The sequence below is a fragment of the Glycine soja genome, chromosome 15 (genome assembly GCF_004193775.1).
Source record: "Glycine soja cultivar W05 chromosome 15, ASM419377v2, whole genome shotgun sequence".
Classification (NCBI taxonomy): Eukaryota; Viridiplantae; Streptophyta; class Magnoliopsida; order Fabales; family Fabaceae; genus Glycine; species Glycine soja.
In genome coordinates this window covers 32049735-32066428 of record NC_041016.1, presented here as the reverse complement: position 1 = coordinate 32066428, position 16694 = coordinate 32049735, and the positions used below count along the sequence as shown (strand labels likewise).

The 16694-nt window shown below is 34.3% G+C and overlaps 1 protein-coding gene across 1 annotated transcript; it reads left to right on the top strand.

Annotated features, from left to right (window-relative positions):
- The first annotated feature begins 1344 nt into the window (after positions 1–1344).
- Positions 1345–2482, top strand: LOC114387281 (polygalacturonase inhibitor-like). Its single transcript, XM_028347433.1, has one exon. The coding sequence runs from the start codon at positions 1351–1353 to the stop codon at positions 2413–2415; it is 1065 nt and encodes a 354-aa protein (XP_028203234.1). The 5' UTR covers positions 1345–1350; the 3' UTR covers positions 2416–2482.
- Positions 2483–16694: the final 14212 nt, after the last annotated feature.

The window sequence follows — 16694 nt, the reverse complement described above, 5'->3', positions numbered from 1 at the left end:
AAACTCTTTTATTCCAATCTTAATCAACAATTTGTCAATATGATTTTCTTTTCTACTCACCATGGGTTTAAATCTAGTTGAGTCGTTAAAAGTCGTCATGCTTGGACTCAGGAGTTCAAACGGGTCAAATTTAACTTGACTTAGGTCATGACTCACGATTTTCTTAATTTAAAATAATTACAACCTACAACCCTAACTCACTAATGGTGTGCTCGGTAAATAAATGAAAGTGAAAATAATAGAAAGAGGAAACGATAGGTTATTTGTTTGAGGTGAAAGATAATAAAAAAAATATTAAAAATTACATGAGACTCGCCAAAAAAGCTTTCATTGCAAATATAAGAAGAAAGAAGCTGAAATAAACATTAATCGTTTTTCTTTCCATCACGTTGCAGCCTCAGGAGTGACCCTGCCTCCCTATGAAGTATGGATGTTGCCCCTTCCTCCTCTATAATGATAATAATAATAATAATAGTAAATAAATAATAAAATATATTTTTATTCATTATTATATTATTAATTTTCATTTTTATATATTTAATTTCTTTAATTCAAATTTATAATACCTTCTATACTCTCTTTCATATGAATCAAATAATTTTTTTTTCATCTTTTTTTCATTTCTCTCACTTTCATATTTTTTTTTCACGTTTCTGCCCAACATAATTTAAGTAATTAAATGTCAATTTTAGTAATATGTAAGCCGCTAATTGTTTAATTCTATTAACTGTAATCATAATAAAGAATAGTAGTAGACTACCTTATCTTTTTTTTTTTTTTTGGTTTCAGAACAATCCTCTGGATACTGGAAGCAAGTTATGCATTTACTCTGCGATGCTTTCCTCGCGATATAGATAAGGGATAGGAAAGTAGCGGCAGTGGCACACGGACAGGCGTCAGTGCGTCAGATTCAAACCCTCGGTTTTTTTCCAGCTCGTGAATGTGGGTAAGAAATCATTATTTTTGCTCCGGTTGAGTCCCCACAAACACAATAATAATGAAATAAAAAATAAATAAGGTAGCATTTTCGATTATATGAGTATTATTTATTTGAAATTTGTGTGATAATTTAAGAGTGTGGAGTCATCAAATGGAAAATGCAACCTAAATATTTAGTGAATTAATTCCGTAGATTTCACCCAATATGAAAATAATTGATGAATGAGAGCAGTAAGTGCAATGATGTATGGACAGTTTTGTCGTCCTCACCGACATCCCCCACATGGGTGCTTTTGTCCTCACCGACGTCCCCACATGAGTGCTTTTGACGTTACAGACATCCCCACTGGATATGAATTCCAAATATGGAAAACGTGCTATGCATCTATATCCCATTATAAAGCTCTATAAATGGAAACAATGGGAACCGAGTTCATCAACGCTTTCCTACATTCTAACAGAAAAATGAGAAGAAGCATGTTGATGTTACTACTATGCTTCCTATTATTCTCTCCGTTTCCACTTGTATTCTCTGAGAGGTGTCACCCACAAGACAAGAAAGCGCTGCTCCAACTCAAGAAGGACCTAGGCAACCCTTACATCATAACATCGTGGAATGCAAAAGAGGATTGCTGCGACTGGTACTGCTGCGTCGAGTGTGACGAGAAAACGAATCGCGTCATCAGCATCGGCATATCGTCATCCATTCCAGACGCCAATGCGTCGGGACAAATTCCTCCTTCTGTGGGCGACCTCCCTTACTTGGAGTCCATCACCTTCCACAAGCTCCCCAACCTCGTTGGCCCAATCCAGCCCACCATCGCCAAACTCGCCAAACTCAAGTCTCTCTTTATCACCTATACCAATATCTCCGGCCCAATACCCGCTTTTCTGGGCCAACTCAAGAACCTCGAGTTGATCAAACTTTCCTTTAACAACCTCTCGGGCCCCATTCCGAGCACGCTTTCCCAATTGCCTAATCTCGGGTCCCTACAGTTGGACCGCAACAAGCTCACGGGCCCGATCCCGAGCTCATTTGGAGCCTTCAAGAAGCCCGGGCCAGATCTCATCCTGTCTCACAACCAGCTTTCAGGGCCCATCCCTGCTTCCCTCGGCAACTTAAATCCCGACAGGGTAGATTTGTCAAGGAACAAGCTCGAAGGTGACGCTTCCATGCTTTTCAGCAGCAAGAAAACGACCCAGATACTTGACCTTTCAAGGAACAAGTTCGAGTTCGACCTATCTCATTTGACGTTTCCGAAGCAGAGCTTGATATGGCTGGATCTCAATCACAACAACATTTATGGAAACATTCCTGTAGCATTGACTACGGTGAAATATCTGCAACAATTCAACGTGAGCTATAATCCTAGGTTAAGTGGTAAGATACCGCAGGGTGGAGAATTACAAAGATTTGATAAGTATGCATATTTTCACACTAAGTTGTGTGGCTCCCCACTTCCACCCTGCAAATAAGATTATGTAAGAGATTATTCTGACTTGAATAAAATAAATTTCCTGCTTTAATAAAGCATGTCATGAACCGTTGTTCACCTAATCTACAATCAAACATTTATAATGGTATTAGGTTAATAACAAGTACCATGACGACCCATTATTATGATTGCAATGACAAGACGTCATCAGTGTTTGTTTATGAGAATAAAAGTATCGGTTTTGTATCATACTATCATTCAATAAGTAATATATATATATATATATATATATATATATATATATATATATATATATATATATATAGAATAGTTTATTATGGTATTATTAGAATTCTTTTTTTTTATATGATTTTGTGTAAACCTCATTGTATAGGATAGATAAATGTCATGAAATATACATGGTGCGTGTTTGATTGCGGATGAGGGACGTGAATTTTCACGTCCAAGTTAACACTGTCTGTCTTAGCTTTCATATATTCTTGAAATTGACGTGAATTTTAGGCTCTCAATGCATTTCCAAATACGCTATCAATTGTTGGTAAAAAAATTTATAATCTTTTAGTAACGACCACTAATAAAAGAGACTAAATTTTGTGCTAATTAACACTTTCAAAGAGCAAATTATATATGTAGATACTCTCTTTACCATGCTTTTCACGGTGCTTTGGGTATCTTTTTCATGAGAAAGTATTGCGATACAGATAATGAATAGGAATGTGTGGCTGTAACAAACAAACAAGGACAAGCATGTGGGTGAAACCCTCAGCTTCTTTTCACTAATTCAACTCGTGAATAGCGTGAGGAATTAGTTGAAGCCCCACAGGATATAATAAGATGCATGGGAGCCCTGCACATTGATGCTATTGTCGTTACAGACATCGCGGCATATGAGTTCGCAAATGGAAAACGTGGCTATGTTGTATCCTTATCCCATCGGCACTCGCATTGTTCTATAAACTCACCAAACTCAAGTCTCTCGAAATCACCTATACAATGATGAATATGGCTCACAAACTTTTTAGCTCAAAGTGATCAAGCATTTCAGTATAATAGATTAATTACTCGAGATTTTGTAATATTTCAGGGATTATATTAAGATATAGCAATAGTATTTCTTACTATTATTAGATATCCTAGACATGTTTAACGTGTCTTCAATTGATTTTTGATCCGTGATACTAATTATACTCAACAGTTTTTCTTATTTTTCTTAAATGGAAGAAATGCAATGAACGTGTCCACCCTATAGTTTTTGAAGTTAAATTAGTTTTCAAAATTTCTTAATAGCATAAAATAAAAGTCATTGTGCATGGCAGTACTATCACATGAATATGAATTGAATTCAGTATGAAATGGTATTTCTAATATCACTGCACTGTTTAATTAAGTGTGCGTGGACTAATGCATTGGAGTTTAAGGTATGTGTTGAAATTGTTACAAATTTTTAGAATATTTTTAAATATAATATGTATGAAAATAGTAGAATATCCTAGAATTATAGTGTGTATGAATATAGTAGAAAAATCTAGAATTATAAGTGTATGTATAAGATAGAAGAATCTAGAACTAACATGATACTAATCTATCATGAAAACTCTAGAAAGACCTAAAGTAATGTAGAAACATTCACCACCATTGAGAGGTTGGTGACTTGAGCCTATAAATAGGCAATTGGTATGTTGTAATTGATAATCCAAGAAATCAATGACATAGCCTTCTTTCTAAAACAATTCTCTAAAACTATCAACTATCAACTATCATCTAATAAACTACCAACAGTGGTATCAGAGTTACGTTCGGTCATACATTGAGCGTAGTTATATTACCTACCTACCATTCCAAAATTCTCCCAACTACTTCAAAAATTTCCTTTGTACTATTAATCCACTCTAATAATATTTTTTCTAAGCTATGGATAACACTACTCAATCGTCAACTATTTCTGTCCTTATCTTCAATGGTGAAAATTATGATTTCTGGCGTGTTAAAATGAAAACATATTTTTCATCTCAAGATTTATGGGACATAGTAGAAGAAGGCTTCACAGTTCCTGTGGATACTTCAGCTCTTAATGCATCTCAAGAAAAAGAGTTGAAGAAAAATAAACAGAAAAATTCAAAGACGTTGTTCACCTTGCAACAAGCAGTGACTGATCCAATTTTTCCAAGAATTATGGGAGCTAAGACTGCCAAAGAAGCGTGGAACACATTGCAGGAGGAGTTTCAAGGAAGTGTTAAGGTACGTGCCGTTAAACTTCAATCTCTAAGAAGAGATTTTGAACTATTGAAGATGAAGGAGTCTGAGACAGTTAAAGATTACTATTCTAAAGTTAAAGAAATAGTTAATCAAATGAGAGCTTTAGGGGAAGATATTCTTGACAAGAAAATTGTTGAGAAAATTCTAATTACTATGTCCCAAAAGTTTGACCCAATCGTGACAATGATTGAGGAAACCAAAGATCTGTCCACTCTATGAGAGACAAAACTTGTGGGCTCTCTTGAAGCATATGAGCAAAGATTGTATAGGCATAAAGAAGATACACTTGAAAATGCCTTCCAGTCAAAGTTTAAATTTCAGCCCCAAAACAAAGAAAATGGAGGAAAGAAAAACTATGGAGAAACTTCCAAAAGAAGAGAAGGTTCTAAGAATTTTCTTAAGAACAAAGCAGATAAAAATCCTCCATGCAATATATGCAAAAGGCAAGGCCACGCAGAGAAAAATTGTTGGTTCCGTAATATGCCACAATGCAACCATTGCAAGAAGTTCGGGAACGTAGAGAAAAATTGTCGCAACAAAAATAGGCATCAAGCCAATATCGCAGAGGAGCATGATCAAGAACAATGCATGTTCTATGCCACTCAAGACTCAATAAAAGAAAAGGGAGGAAGCTGGTACTTGGATAGTGGATGTAGCAATCACATGGCCAAGGATAAGACTATTTTTAAAAGCATTGATGAGTATGTCAAAGTCAAATTAAAGTTCGACTGGGAAATGGAAGTGTGGTTGAATCAAAAGGAAAAGGCATTGTCATGGTGGAGACAGATAAAGGTACGCGACTCATCCATTATGTCTTACTAGTTCCCAGCCTAAAAGAAAATCTTTTAAGCATTGGCGAAATGATGGAGAGAGGCTACACATTTCACTTTGAAGGAGGTGTATGCAAAATCTTAGACAACAAAAATAAAAGGCCTGAGATAGCCCATGTAAAGATGAATAAGAGCAATAGAAGCTTCCCTCTAAATTTAAAATATGCAACAAACATTGCCATGAAGGTACAAGTTGATGATTCATGGCTATGGCATCAAAGATTTGGCCACTTCAACACACATGCCTTGAAGTTGTTACATGAGAAGAACATGATGAGAGATCTTCCAAGCATAAAGAAGAACAATGAAGTGTGTGAAGGATGTCTCCTTGGTAAGCAACACCGATTTCCTTTCTCAACAAGCGAAGCATGGAGAGAAAAAGATTTATTGGAGCTGATACATACGGACGTCTATGGACCAATGAGGACGCCGTCACATGAGAACAACAGGTACTTCAAACTCTTCATTGATGACTTCTCTAGAATGACATGGGTATATTTTCTAAAAGAAAAATCAAAAGTCTTTGGAGTATTCAAAAAGTTCAAGGCCCTTGCTGAAAATCAAAGTGGAAAACGGATAAAAGTACTAAGAAGTGATCACGGCAAAGAGTACACCTCTCGCGAGTTTGAAAGATTTTGTGAGGATGAAGGCATTGAGTGACAACTTACAGTCGCATATTCTCCTCAACAAAATGGAGTGTCCGAGAGAAAGAATCGCACAGTTATGGAAATGGCTAGATCGATGCTCAAGGAGAAGGGACTACTTAACACATTCTGGGATGAAACAGTCTACACTGCTGTTTACATACTCAACAGATGTCCAACTAAGTCTATAAAAGACAAGACCCCAATTGAAGCTTGGAACGGGAAGAAGCCATCAGCAAAGCACCTAAGGGTCTTTGGATCCATATGCTACATTCATATTCCAGACGTGAAGTGGCACAAGCTTGAAGACAAGACTATACGAGGTATATTCCTTAGGTATAGCACTATCTCTAAGGGCTACTGTGTCTACAACTTGCAAACTAAGAAACTCATCATCATTCTAGATGTTAAAGTTGATGAGTACGCTTCTTGGAATTGGGATGAAGAAAAAGTGGAGAAGAACGTTCTTATACCCGCTCAACTACCTCAAGAAGAAGCTGAGGAAGAAGACCCAGGTGAACCACCTTCACCTCCACCACAACAACAAGACCAAGATTTGAAGAATTACGAGCTATGCTCGGAGTCACAGAAATTTTCATCAAGGAGGAGTGTTGAAATTGCTACAAATTTCTAGAACATTCTTAAATATAATATATATGAAAATAGTAGAATATCCTATAACTATAGTGTGTATGAATATGGTAGAACAATCTAGAACTATAAGTGTATGTATAAGATAGATGAATCTAGAACTATCATGATACTAATCTATCATGAAACTCTAGAAAGACCTAAAGTAATGTAGAAACATTCACCACCATTGAGAGGTTGGCGACTTGAGCCTATAAATAGGCAATTGGTATGTTGTAATTGATAATCCAAGAAATCAATGACATAACATTCTTTCTAAAACAATTCTCTAAAACTATCAACTATCAACTATCATCTAATAAACTACCAACACTATGCATCAAGATTTTTAATTGAATTGAGTTTATCTATAGGAAATAATAGGCTTGTTGGTTATATTAAAGATTATCTGAGAAGTTGCATGGTCTAATCTTCAATGCTAAATTATTGTTCTTTGGTGTTATTATTTTCTCTTCTATCTCAACTTTTATTTCTAAATTATGTATTTTTATCTAATTTTTGAAATTAGGATTGTAACTTTTTCATCCCTTTTGGCATATTTTGAACTTTATTTTTGGTTTCAATAAATTTTATTTAGAAATGGATCACTTTTCTGTTCAAGATAAGCAAAACCTTTTGGCTTTAAGTAGGTTGGAGCTACGTGGTGGTGGTATAACTTATCTTCTCACTTGGATAAATTTTTTATTTTTGAGGTTTAATACTACCCACATTAATTATTCTCAAGCAAGACTTTTCTTTTTGGCATTCTTTCACCTTTTTTTTTTACTGGGATTGTAGTTTTTATTCATTTGATTTATAGAAAGAAATGTTTATTCAAGTTGGAAGTCTTGAAGATTAGCCTTGGGATTTGGTTTCATGATTTTACAATATTAAACAAGTTTTAATAGACGTGATATTTGTATTGTATGTTTTTAGACTAGACATGATATTGGATATAATTGTAGCTTTCTTATATCCATGCTTAGTATGATTCACATATGTTAGACAAGTGGATTGATCTTTAAGTTTCTTAGAAGCATTAAGTTCAACATTGTGTAATCGATTATAAGGTTTTGTAATATATCTATTACAAAGTGTTAGAACTAGCAACAAAATCATCGTCTACTTGAAATTTGGCTAGAAGCTAGCGTCGAATTAATCAATTGTGTGTTATATAATCGATTATATGTGCCAGTTTCAAAAAAAAGGAAGGTTCTATAACTTGAGATAATTGATTACCGTTTATTGTAATCGATTAAATACACCTAGAAACTTAACAAACCCTTTGTGTGGTTGAAATAATCGATTATTCCAGAAAGCACAAAAGCATGATAAGCTTTTTGTTTAGAACAAGATAATTGTTTACTATTTCCTGTAATGAATAACCACGTTTCTGGAAATACATAAAGAGAGGGATTTTAATGAATTAATTGATAACGCAGTTTAATAATCAATAAAAATCAGTTTTGTCTGTTAAAATTATAAACTCACTTGTTCTTTTCATTAGTGACTCTTGATATATTTTTATCTTTGAGAAAATACTTCAAGAGATTCAACTAAGGGGGTTTTTACTGCATTTCTTCTCAAGATTCAAGTTGATCAAAATTTATTCATTGTTCATCATGATTTGATAATTCTTTGTAGAAGAGCTTGAAGATGTTAAGCTACACATAAAGGTGTACTAAATCCAATTCTGATTTCTTTGTTGTTTCTAATCTTGGATAGGGTTACCAAGGGTTTGTGTGAGTTGATAGGGTTTCAACTCTTATTCTTTCTCTTGTAGGATTCAAGGGAATAGTAGGATTAGGGAATTGCATGTACATAGTACTTGTACTTGATTCTCTATTTGTGGAAGTTTTAAGGGGTCTAAGAACAATTGGATGTAGGTCCTCTTGAGGACAAAATCAGTATAACTTATGTGTATGATTCTTTTTTTCTCTAACCATTAGTCTTGTATGTCAATCTTGGTAATGGAATTGGTCTTAAAGGGCCATAAAACTCTATTGTTCATATGATATTGATTTCATTGTTTTCTTGGTTGTGATAAACTTTGTAACAAGCTTTTGAGAAAACTTTGATTAATCAAAAGGGGACATTTTAATTGAATTAAGATATTATGAAATAAATTTTTTGAAGGAATCTATTCAACCTCCCTAGATTCCCAGCTAACCTGAGAAGAAAGTCCAAACTATTGGAACTAAATCTATCAATCCCGAATCAATCATGTTAATCATTAAGAAATCAAAGCGAAAACGTATTTGAATTCAAGATGACCAATCGCTTTTTAGAGTTATGCAAGTTGGTCTTCCATATGAACACACACTCTCTTGAGAGTACCCTTTAGCTTTCTCCCTACCTCTCTCTAAGGATAGGATGTCAGAAAAGATAAGAATGATAATCGTGTGTATGACCTCTTGACCAAAACCTATTAAATAGACAAGCTTAGGGTTATTGATGGAAGTCTGCTTGTGGAGCTTCTATGGAGGCTAGATATTTGAGCTTCAATGATGTCCTTCAATGGTGATTTTTCACCATGGAGATGCAGCATAAGACAAAGGACAAGAGGAGAGGAGGCGCCATCCACTAGGGAATAAGCCATGGAAGAAGGAGCTTCACCACCAACAGAGTGCCTTGGATAAGAAGCTTGGAGAGGGTGCTTCAATGGAGGAAAAGAAAGAGAGAGAGAAAGAGAGGGGGGAGCATGAAACTGAAGGAAGAAAAGAGGAAGAGAAGTTGAACTTTGAAGTTTTTCTTACAAGACTCTCATTCATCAAAGTTACAACAAGTGTTACACATGCTTCTATTTATAGACTAGGTAGCTTCCTTGAGAAGCTTTCTTGAGAAAACTTCCTTGAGAAGCTAGAGCTTAGCTACACACACCCCTCTAATAACTAAGTTCACCTCCTTGAGAAGCTTCCTTGAGAAGATTCCTAAAGAAGCTAGAGCTTAGCTACACACACCTCTCTAATAGCTAAGCTCACCTCCTTGAGATGAGAAGCAAGAGCTTAGCTACACACCCCCTATAATAGCTAAGCTCACCCCCATGAAAAAATACATGAAAATACAAAAAAGTCCCTACTACAAAGATTACTCAAAATGCCCTGAAGTATAAGGCTAAAACCCTATACTACTAGAACGGCCAAAATACAAGGCCCAAAAGAAGAAAAAAACCTATTCCAATATTTTCAAAGAAGAGTGGATCCAACCTTGGTCCATGGGCTCATAAATCTACCCTGAGGTTCATGAGAACCCCAAGGCCTTCTTTAGTAGCTCTAGCCCAATCCTCCTGGATTCTTCTATCCAATACCCTTGGGGGGTAGGATTGCATCATCCCCTCCACCTTGGCAAGGATTTGACATCAAATCCCGAGGTTCTTCATACTCTGGGCTCCTTCCCTCGACACCTGTGAAAAGAATAAAAACATATATATTAGTGGTGTTGCGTATGTTAGAGTAGGGTAAGGTCTGAAAACCCTTTTCATGGGCATCTTCCCATGAGGGAACATGGTTCCTCACCAACTCAATGAGTGATGCTACAAGTATAGAAACATATGGTGTAGATGCAATTGGCTTTGATGTTTTGATGATGATCATGATGATGTGTTGCAATTGATGCAAATGGGCTTTTCAAGATTAAAATTCAAGACAATACTTCAAGATTACAAGGCACAACATCAAGATGATCACTAGAATATTAGGAAGGGAATTCCTAATTGAATTAGCAAAGGTTTGGCCAAGTGATTTAAAATAAAAAGTGTTTTTCAAAGGTTTTACTCTCTGGTAATCGATTACCAGAGGATGTAATCGATTACCAGTGGCCAAATACGTTTTATAACAGCTATAAAAATTTGAATTCAAAATTTTGAAAGCTGTAATCGATTACACAATTTTGGTAATCGATTACCAGCAGTTAGTAAACGTTTTAATTCAAATTTTAAAAGCTGTAATCGATTACACAATTACTGTAATCGATTACCAGACAGGAATTTCAGAAAAATAATTTCAAGAGTCACAACTTTTCAAAGGCTTTACTCATGACCACCAATGGTCTATATATATGTGACTTAAACACGAAATTGATGAGAGATTTTCAGAACAACAAAGTGTTTATCCTCTCAAAAAGCAATTTCATTTTATCCTCTTAAGAATTCCTTGGCCAACTTGATTGCAATTCTTTAAGGAATTATTTGAGTGCTCAATCTGTAAAATCCATCTCTTTCAAGAGAGGTTTGTTCCTCTTCTACTTCTCATTCTCTAAAGGGATTAAGAGACTGTGAGTCTCTTGTTGTAAAGGATCTCTAAACACAAAGGAAGGATTGTCCTTGTGTGTTTAGAACTTGTAAAAGGAATTTACAAGTTAGTGGAACTCTCAAGCGGGTTGCTTGAGGATTGGACGTAGGCACAAGGGTGTGGCCGAACCAGTATAAAACTGAGTTTGCATTTTCTCTTCCCTTAATCTCTTTTATTTATTATTGCTTTATATTCACATTCAAGTTGCTTCGTTTGAATTAATATTTAAGAAGATTGTCATTAAGGGAATTCATAACTTGAGTAAAAAGAGAAATAGATTTTTAATTAGGGGAAACAGTTTGGAATATCTTAATTCAACCCCCCCTTCTTAAGATATCTGAGGCCACTTGTCTAACAAGTGGTATCAGAGCTTCATTCTTGTACAAAGTTTAGAAGCTTCAAGAAAAAGATGGCCTCAGCAAATTCCTTATTTCCAGAAGGGAATTCTATCAATAGACCTCCAATCTTTAATGGAGAGGGTTACCACTACTGGAAAACCCGAATGCAAATTTTTATCGAGGCAATAGATCTAAATATCTGGGAAGCCATTGAAATAGGGCCTTATATACCCACCACAGTAGAAAGAGTTTCAATAGATGGTAGTTCATCAAGTGAAAGCATAACCATAGAAAAACCTAGAGATAGATGGTCTGAAGAGGATAGAAAACGAGTACAATACAACCTAAAAGCCAAAAACATAATAACATCTGCCCTAGGAATGGATGAATATTTCAGAGTTTCAAATTGCAAGAGTGCTAAGGAAATGTGGGACACTCTTCGATTAACACATGAAGGAACTACAGATGTTAAAAGATCTAGGATAAATGCACTAACTCATGAGTATGAATTATTTAGAATGAATACAAATGAAAATATTCAGAGTATGCAAAAGAGATTTACACATATAGTAAATCATCTAGCAGCCTTAGGCAAAGAATTTCAAAATGAAGATCTTATAAACAAGGTGCTAAGATGTTTAAGTAGAGAATGGCAACCCAAAGTAACGGCTATTTCTGAATCAAGAGATTTGTCTAACATGTCTCTTGCCACTTTATTTGGTAAGTTGCAGGAACACGAGATGGAACTATTGAGATTGCACCAAAATGAAGAAAATGACAAGAAAAAGAAAGGAATCGCTCTTAAAGCATCATCCTCAATTCATGAAGAAAGTGATCAGGATAATGATGCTGATGATGATGATGATCTAAGTTTCTTTGTAAAAAGATTCAACAAATTTCTTAAAGTAAGAGGAAATCAGAGGCGACCAAATTTTAAATCAAAGAGAAGGACAGAAAATTCATCCTCTACTCTAAAATGCTTTGAATGCAATCAACCTGGACATCTGAGGGTTGATTGTCCCATCTTCAAGAAAAAGATGGAAAAATCTGAAAAGAAAAATCATAGTGAGAAGAAACTAAAGAAAGCATATATCACATGGGATGAAAATGATTTGGAATCCTCTGATGATTCTGAAAATGAAGAGATAAATCTTTGCCTTATGGCAAAAAGTTACGAAAGTGATGAAGAGGTAACATCTTCAAACAACTTATCTATTTCTTTTGATGAATTGCAAGATGCATTTGCTGATTTGCATAAAGAATCAATTAAACTTGCAAAATTAGTTTCATCATCAAAGAAAACAATTTCAAATTTAGAAAATGAAATTTCAAAATTAAACAAAGAATTAGATCTTCTTAGAAATGAAGTTTCAATCTCTAAAACAAATGAAAAAGTTAATATCTCCACTATTAATAACAAGAAAATAACAGATTCTTGTAGTTGTTGTGATAAATATGTAAAAGAAATTAAAGAGTTAAAAAATTCACTTGCAAAATTTTCATATAGTAGAAATAATTTAGATGTTATATTAAGTAAACAAAGATATGTGTCAAATAAAAATGGACTAGGGTATAAATCTGAAAAACTACAAAATGTTTATAAAAACTTTTCCACTTCCACACAAAAATGTAATTCTAATTCCATCACTTGTTTTTACTGTGGAAGAAGAGGACATGGCATATCAACTTGCTACTTCAAGAAAAATTACAGTAATATTAAAATGATATGGGTCCCAAAAGGATCCTCAGTTTATACTAACATGCAAGGACCCAATAAAATTTGGGTACCTAAGTCAAAAACTTGATTATGCAGGTATCTTTGAGAAAGAAGTGGTACATAGATAGCGGATGCTCAAAACATATGACTGGAGATGCATCAAATTTTACACACATATCTCCAAAGAAAAGCGGGCATGTAACATATGGTGACAACAACAAAGGTAGAATTCTTGGAGTGGGTAAAATAGGTACAAATTCTTCAAACTCCATTGAAAATGTTCTACTTGTTGAAGGCCTTAAGCATAGCCTGCTTAGCGTTAGTCAACTATGTGACAAAGGCTATCTAGTATCATTTGATTCTCAGAAATGTCTTATAGAACATAAGCATGACATTAATATAAAGCATGTAGGACATAGAGTCAATAATGTTTACATGATAGACTTAAGCATAAAACAAGAAAACAATCATTGCTTTCTTAGTAAAGATGATGATCCATGGTTATGGCATAAAAGAATTGCTCACATAAACATGGATCACTTAAATAAATTAATTTCAAAAGATTTAGTAGTTGGTTTGCCTAAATTGAAATTTGAAAAAGATAAATTATGCGATGCATGTCAAAAGGGCAAACAAACAAGAGTCTCATTCAAATCTAAAAATGTTGTTTCAACCACTCGACCATTACAGTTATTGCATATGGATCTATTTGGTCCATCTAGAACCATGAGTTTTGGAGGAAATTACTATGCTTTAGTTATAGTTGATGATTTCTCTAGATATACTTGGACATTATTTATTACACATAAAAGTGATTCATTCCATGCATTTAGGAAACTTGCTAAAGTCATACAAAACAAGAAAAATCTCAAGATTGCATCCATTAGAAGTGATCATGGGGGTGAATTTGAAAATAAAGATTTTGAATTATTTTGTGATGAACATGGTATTGAACATAATTTTTCTGCACCAAGAACTCCTCAACAAAATGGAGTTGTTGAGAGGAAAAATAGGTCATTGGAAGAAATTGCAAGAACTTTATTAAATGATACTTCTCTTCCAAAGTATTTTTGGGCTGAAGCTGTCAATACTGCATGTTACATCATGAATAGAGCCTTGATAAGACCTATTTTAAAGAAAACCCCATATGAATTATTTAACGGTAGAAAACCTAATATTTCTCATCTACATGTTTTTGGGTGCAAGTGCTTTGTACTTAATAATGGTAAAGATAATCTAGGAAAATTCGATGCAAAATCTGATGAAGGCATTTTTCTTGGATATTCTTTACAAAGCAAAGCATATAGAATATATAATAAGAGAACTATGAATATAGAGGAATCCATTCATGTTACCTTTGATGAATCTAATGCTATATTGTCAACAAAGAATATGCTAGATGACATTGCAGATTCTTTAGAACATATGAACATTCATGAACAAGATTCCAAAGGAAATGACAAAGGAAACAATGAAGATCCTCCAGAAGAAGGCAAATCCAATGATGTACTCCCAAGAGAATGGAAAACTTCAAGAGATCATCCCCTCGACAATATTATTGGTGATATCTCAAAAGGGGTAACAACTAGACATTCTCTTAAAGATTTATGCAATAATATGGCTTTTGTATCTATGATTGAACCTAAAAATATAAAAGAAGCCATAGTAGATGATAATTGGATCATTGCCATGCAAGAAGAACTAAACCAATTTGAAAGAAACAATGTATGGAAATTAGTAGAAAAACCTGAAAATTATCCTGTTATTGGAACAAAATGGGTTTTAAAAATAAATTAGATGAACATGGTATAATTATTAGAAATAAAGCCAGGTTAGTAGCAAAAGGGTATAATCAAGAAGAGGGGATAGACTATGAAGAAACATATGCTCCTGTTGCAAGATTAGAAGCCATTAGAATGCTTTTGGCATATGCATCCATAATGAACTTTAAACTTTATCAAATGGATGTTAAGAGTGCCTTTCTAAATGGCTTAATTCAAGAAGAGGTATATGTTGAACAACCCCCTGGTTTTGAAATTTCTGATAAACCAAACCATGTTTATAAATTACAAAAGGCTCTTTATGGTTTGAAACAAGCCCCTAGGGCATGGTATGAACGATTAAGTAGTTTTCTTCTTGAAAAAGAATTCTCCAGAGGTAAAGTGGATACCACATTATTCATAAAGAGAAGGCATAATGATATTTTGTTGGTTCAAATATATGTTGATGATATAATTTTTGGATCCACTAATGATTCATTGTGCAAGGAGTTTTCCCTTGATATGCAAAGTGAATTTGAAATGTCAATGATGGGAGAACTAAAGTACTTTCTGGGATTACAAATCAAGCAAACTCAAGAAGGTATATTCATCAATCAATCCAAATACTGCAAGGAATTGATCAAAAGATTTGGGATGGATAGTGCAAAACACATGTCTACACCGATGAGCACTAATTGTTACTTAGATAAAGATGAATCTGGTCAGTCTATAGACATAAAACAATATTGAGGTATGATCGGATCTCTTCTTTATTTATCTGCTAGTAGACCTGATATTATGTTTAGTGTATGCATGTGTGCTAGGTTTCAATCCAACCCCAAACAATCACATCTAAGTGCAGTAAAGAGAATCATGAGATATCTATTAGGAACAATCAATTTAGGATTATGGTATCCTAAGAATTCAACATGTAACTTAATAGGATATTCTGATTCTGATTTTGCCGGGTCTAAAACTGATAGAAAAAGTACAAGTGGAACTTGTCAATTTATTGGATCGGCTCTTGTCTCATGGCATAGTAAGAAACAAAACAGTGTTGCTTTATCTACTGCTGAAGCGGAGTATATCTCTGCCGGTAGTTGTTGTGCACAAATTTTATGGATGAAGCAACAATTATCTGACTATGGCATCATTCTTGATCGCATACCTATTAAGTGTGATAATACTAGTGCCATAAATCTATCCAAAAACCCAGTTCAACATTCAAGAACTAAACATATAGAGATTAGACACCACTTTCTTAGAGATCATGTCTTAAAGGGAGATTGTGTATTAGAATTTGTTGATACTAAGAATCAACTTGCTGATATTTTCACTAAACCTCTCCCCAAGGAAGTGTTTTTCTCTATTAGAAGAGAATTAGGTCTCTTAGATGTAAGAGATTTAGAAAAATAGGAATTGATTGGTTGATTGATTGGTTGATTGATTGGTTGATTGATTGGTTGATTTACTTTTTACCTTTTGATTGTAGATTATTTTGATTGATCTTGTTTGAATTCTTGTTTTTATGATAGAATTTATGATTTCTTGTGTATATAGTAATTGAATGATTGAATTTAGTGTATTAGTAGTGAAAATTAGTCATATAGGATGTATTTGAGCATAGATATAGATATTCTCTTAGAAACTAGCCTAGGATAGGCTCTGGTAATCGATTACCATCCACTGTAATCGATTACACATGAACAGGCAGCCTGTAATCGATTACAACATCCTGTAATCGATTACCAGAAGGCTTATTGGGCCTGTAATCGATTACCAATACCTGTAATCGATTACAATGCGTCATCTTCTATAAATACTCACGAAATCG

What these genes read in the sequence shown, in the direction of transcription:
- LOC114387281 (XM_028347433.1), top strand. Translation starts at nt 1,351, where the DNA reads ATGGAAACAATGGGAACCGAGTTCATCAACGCTTTCCTACATTCTAAC.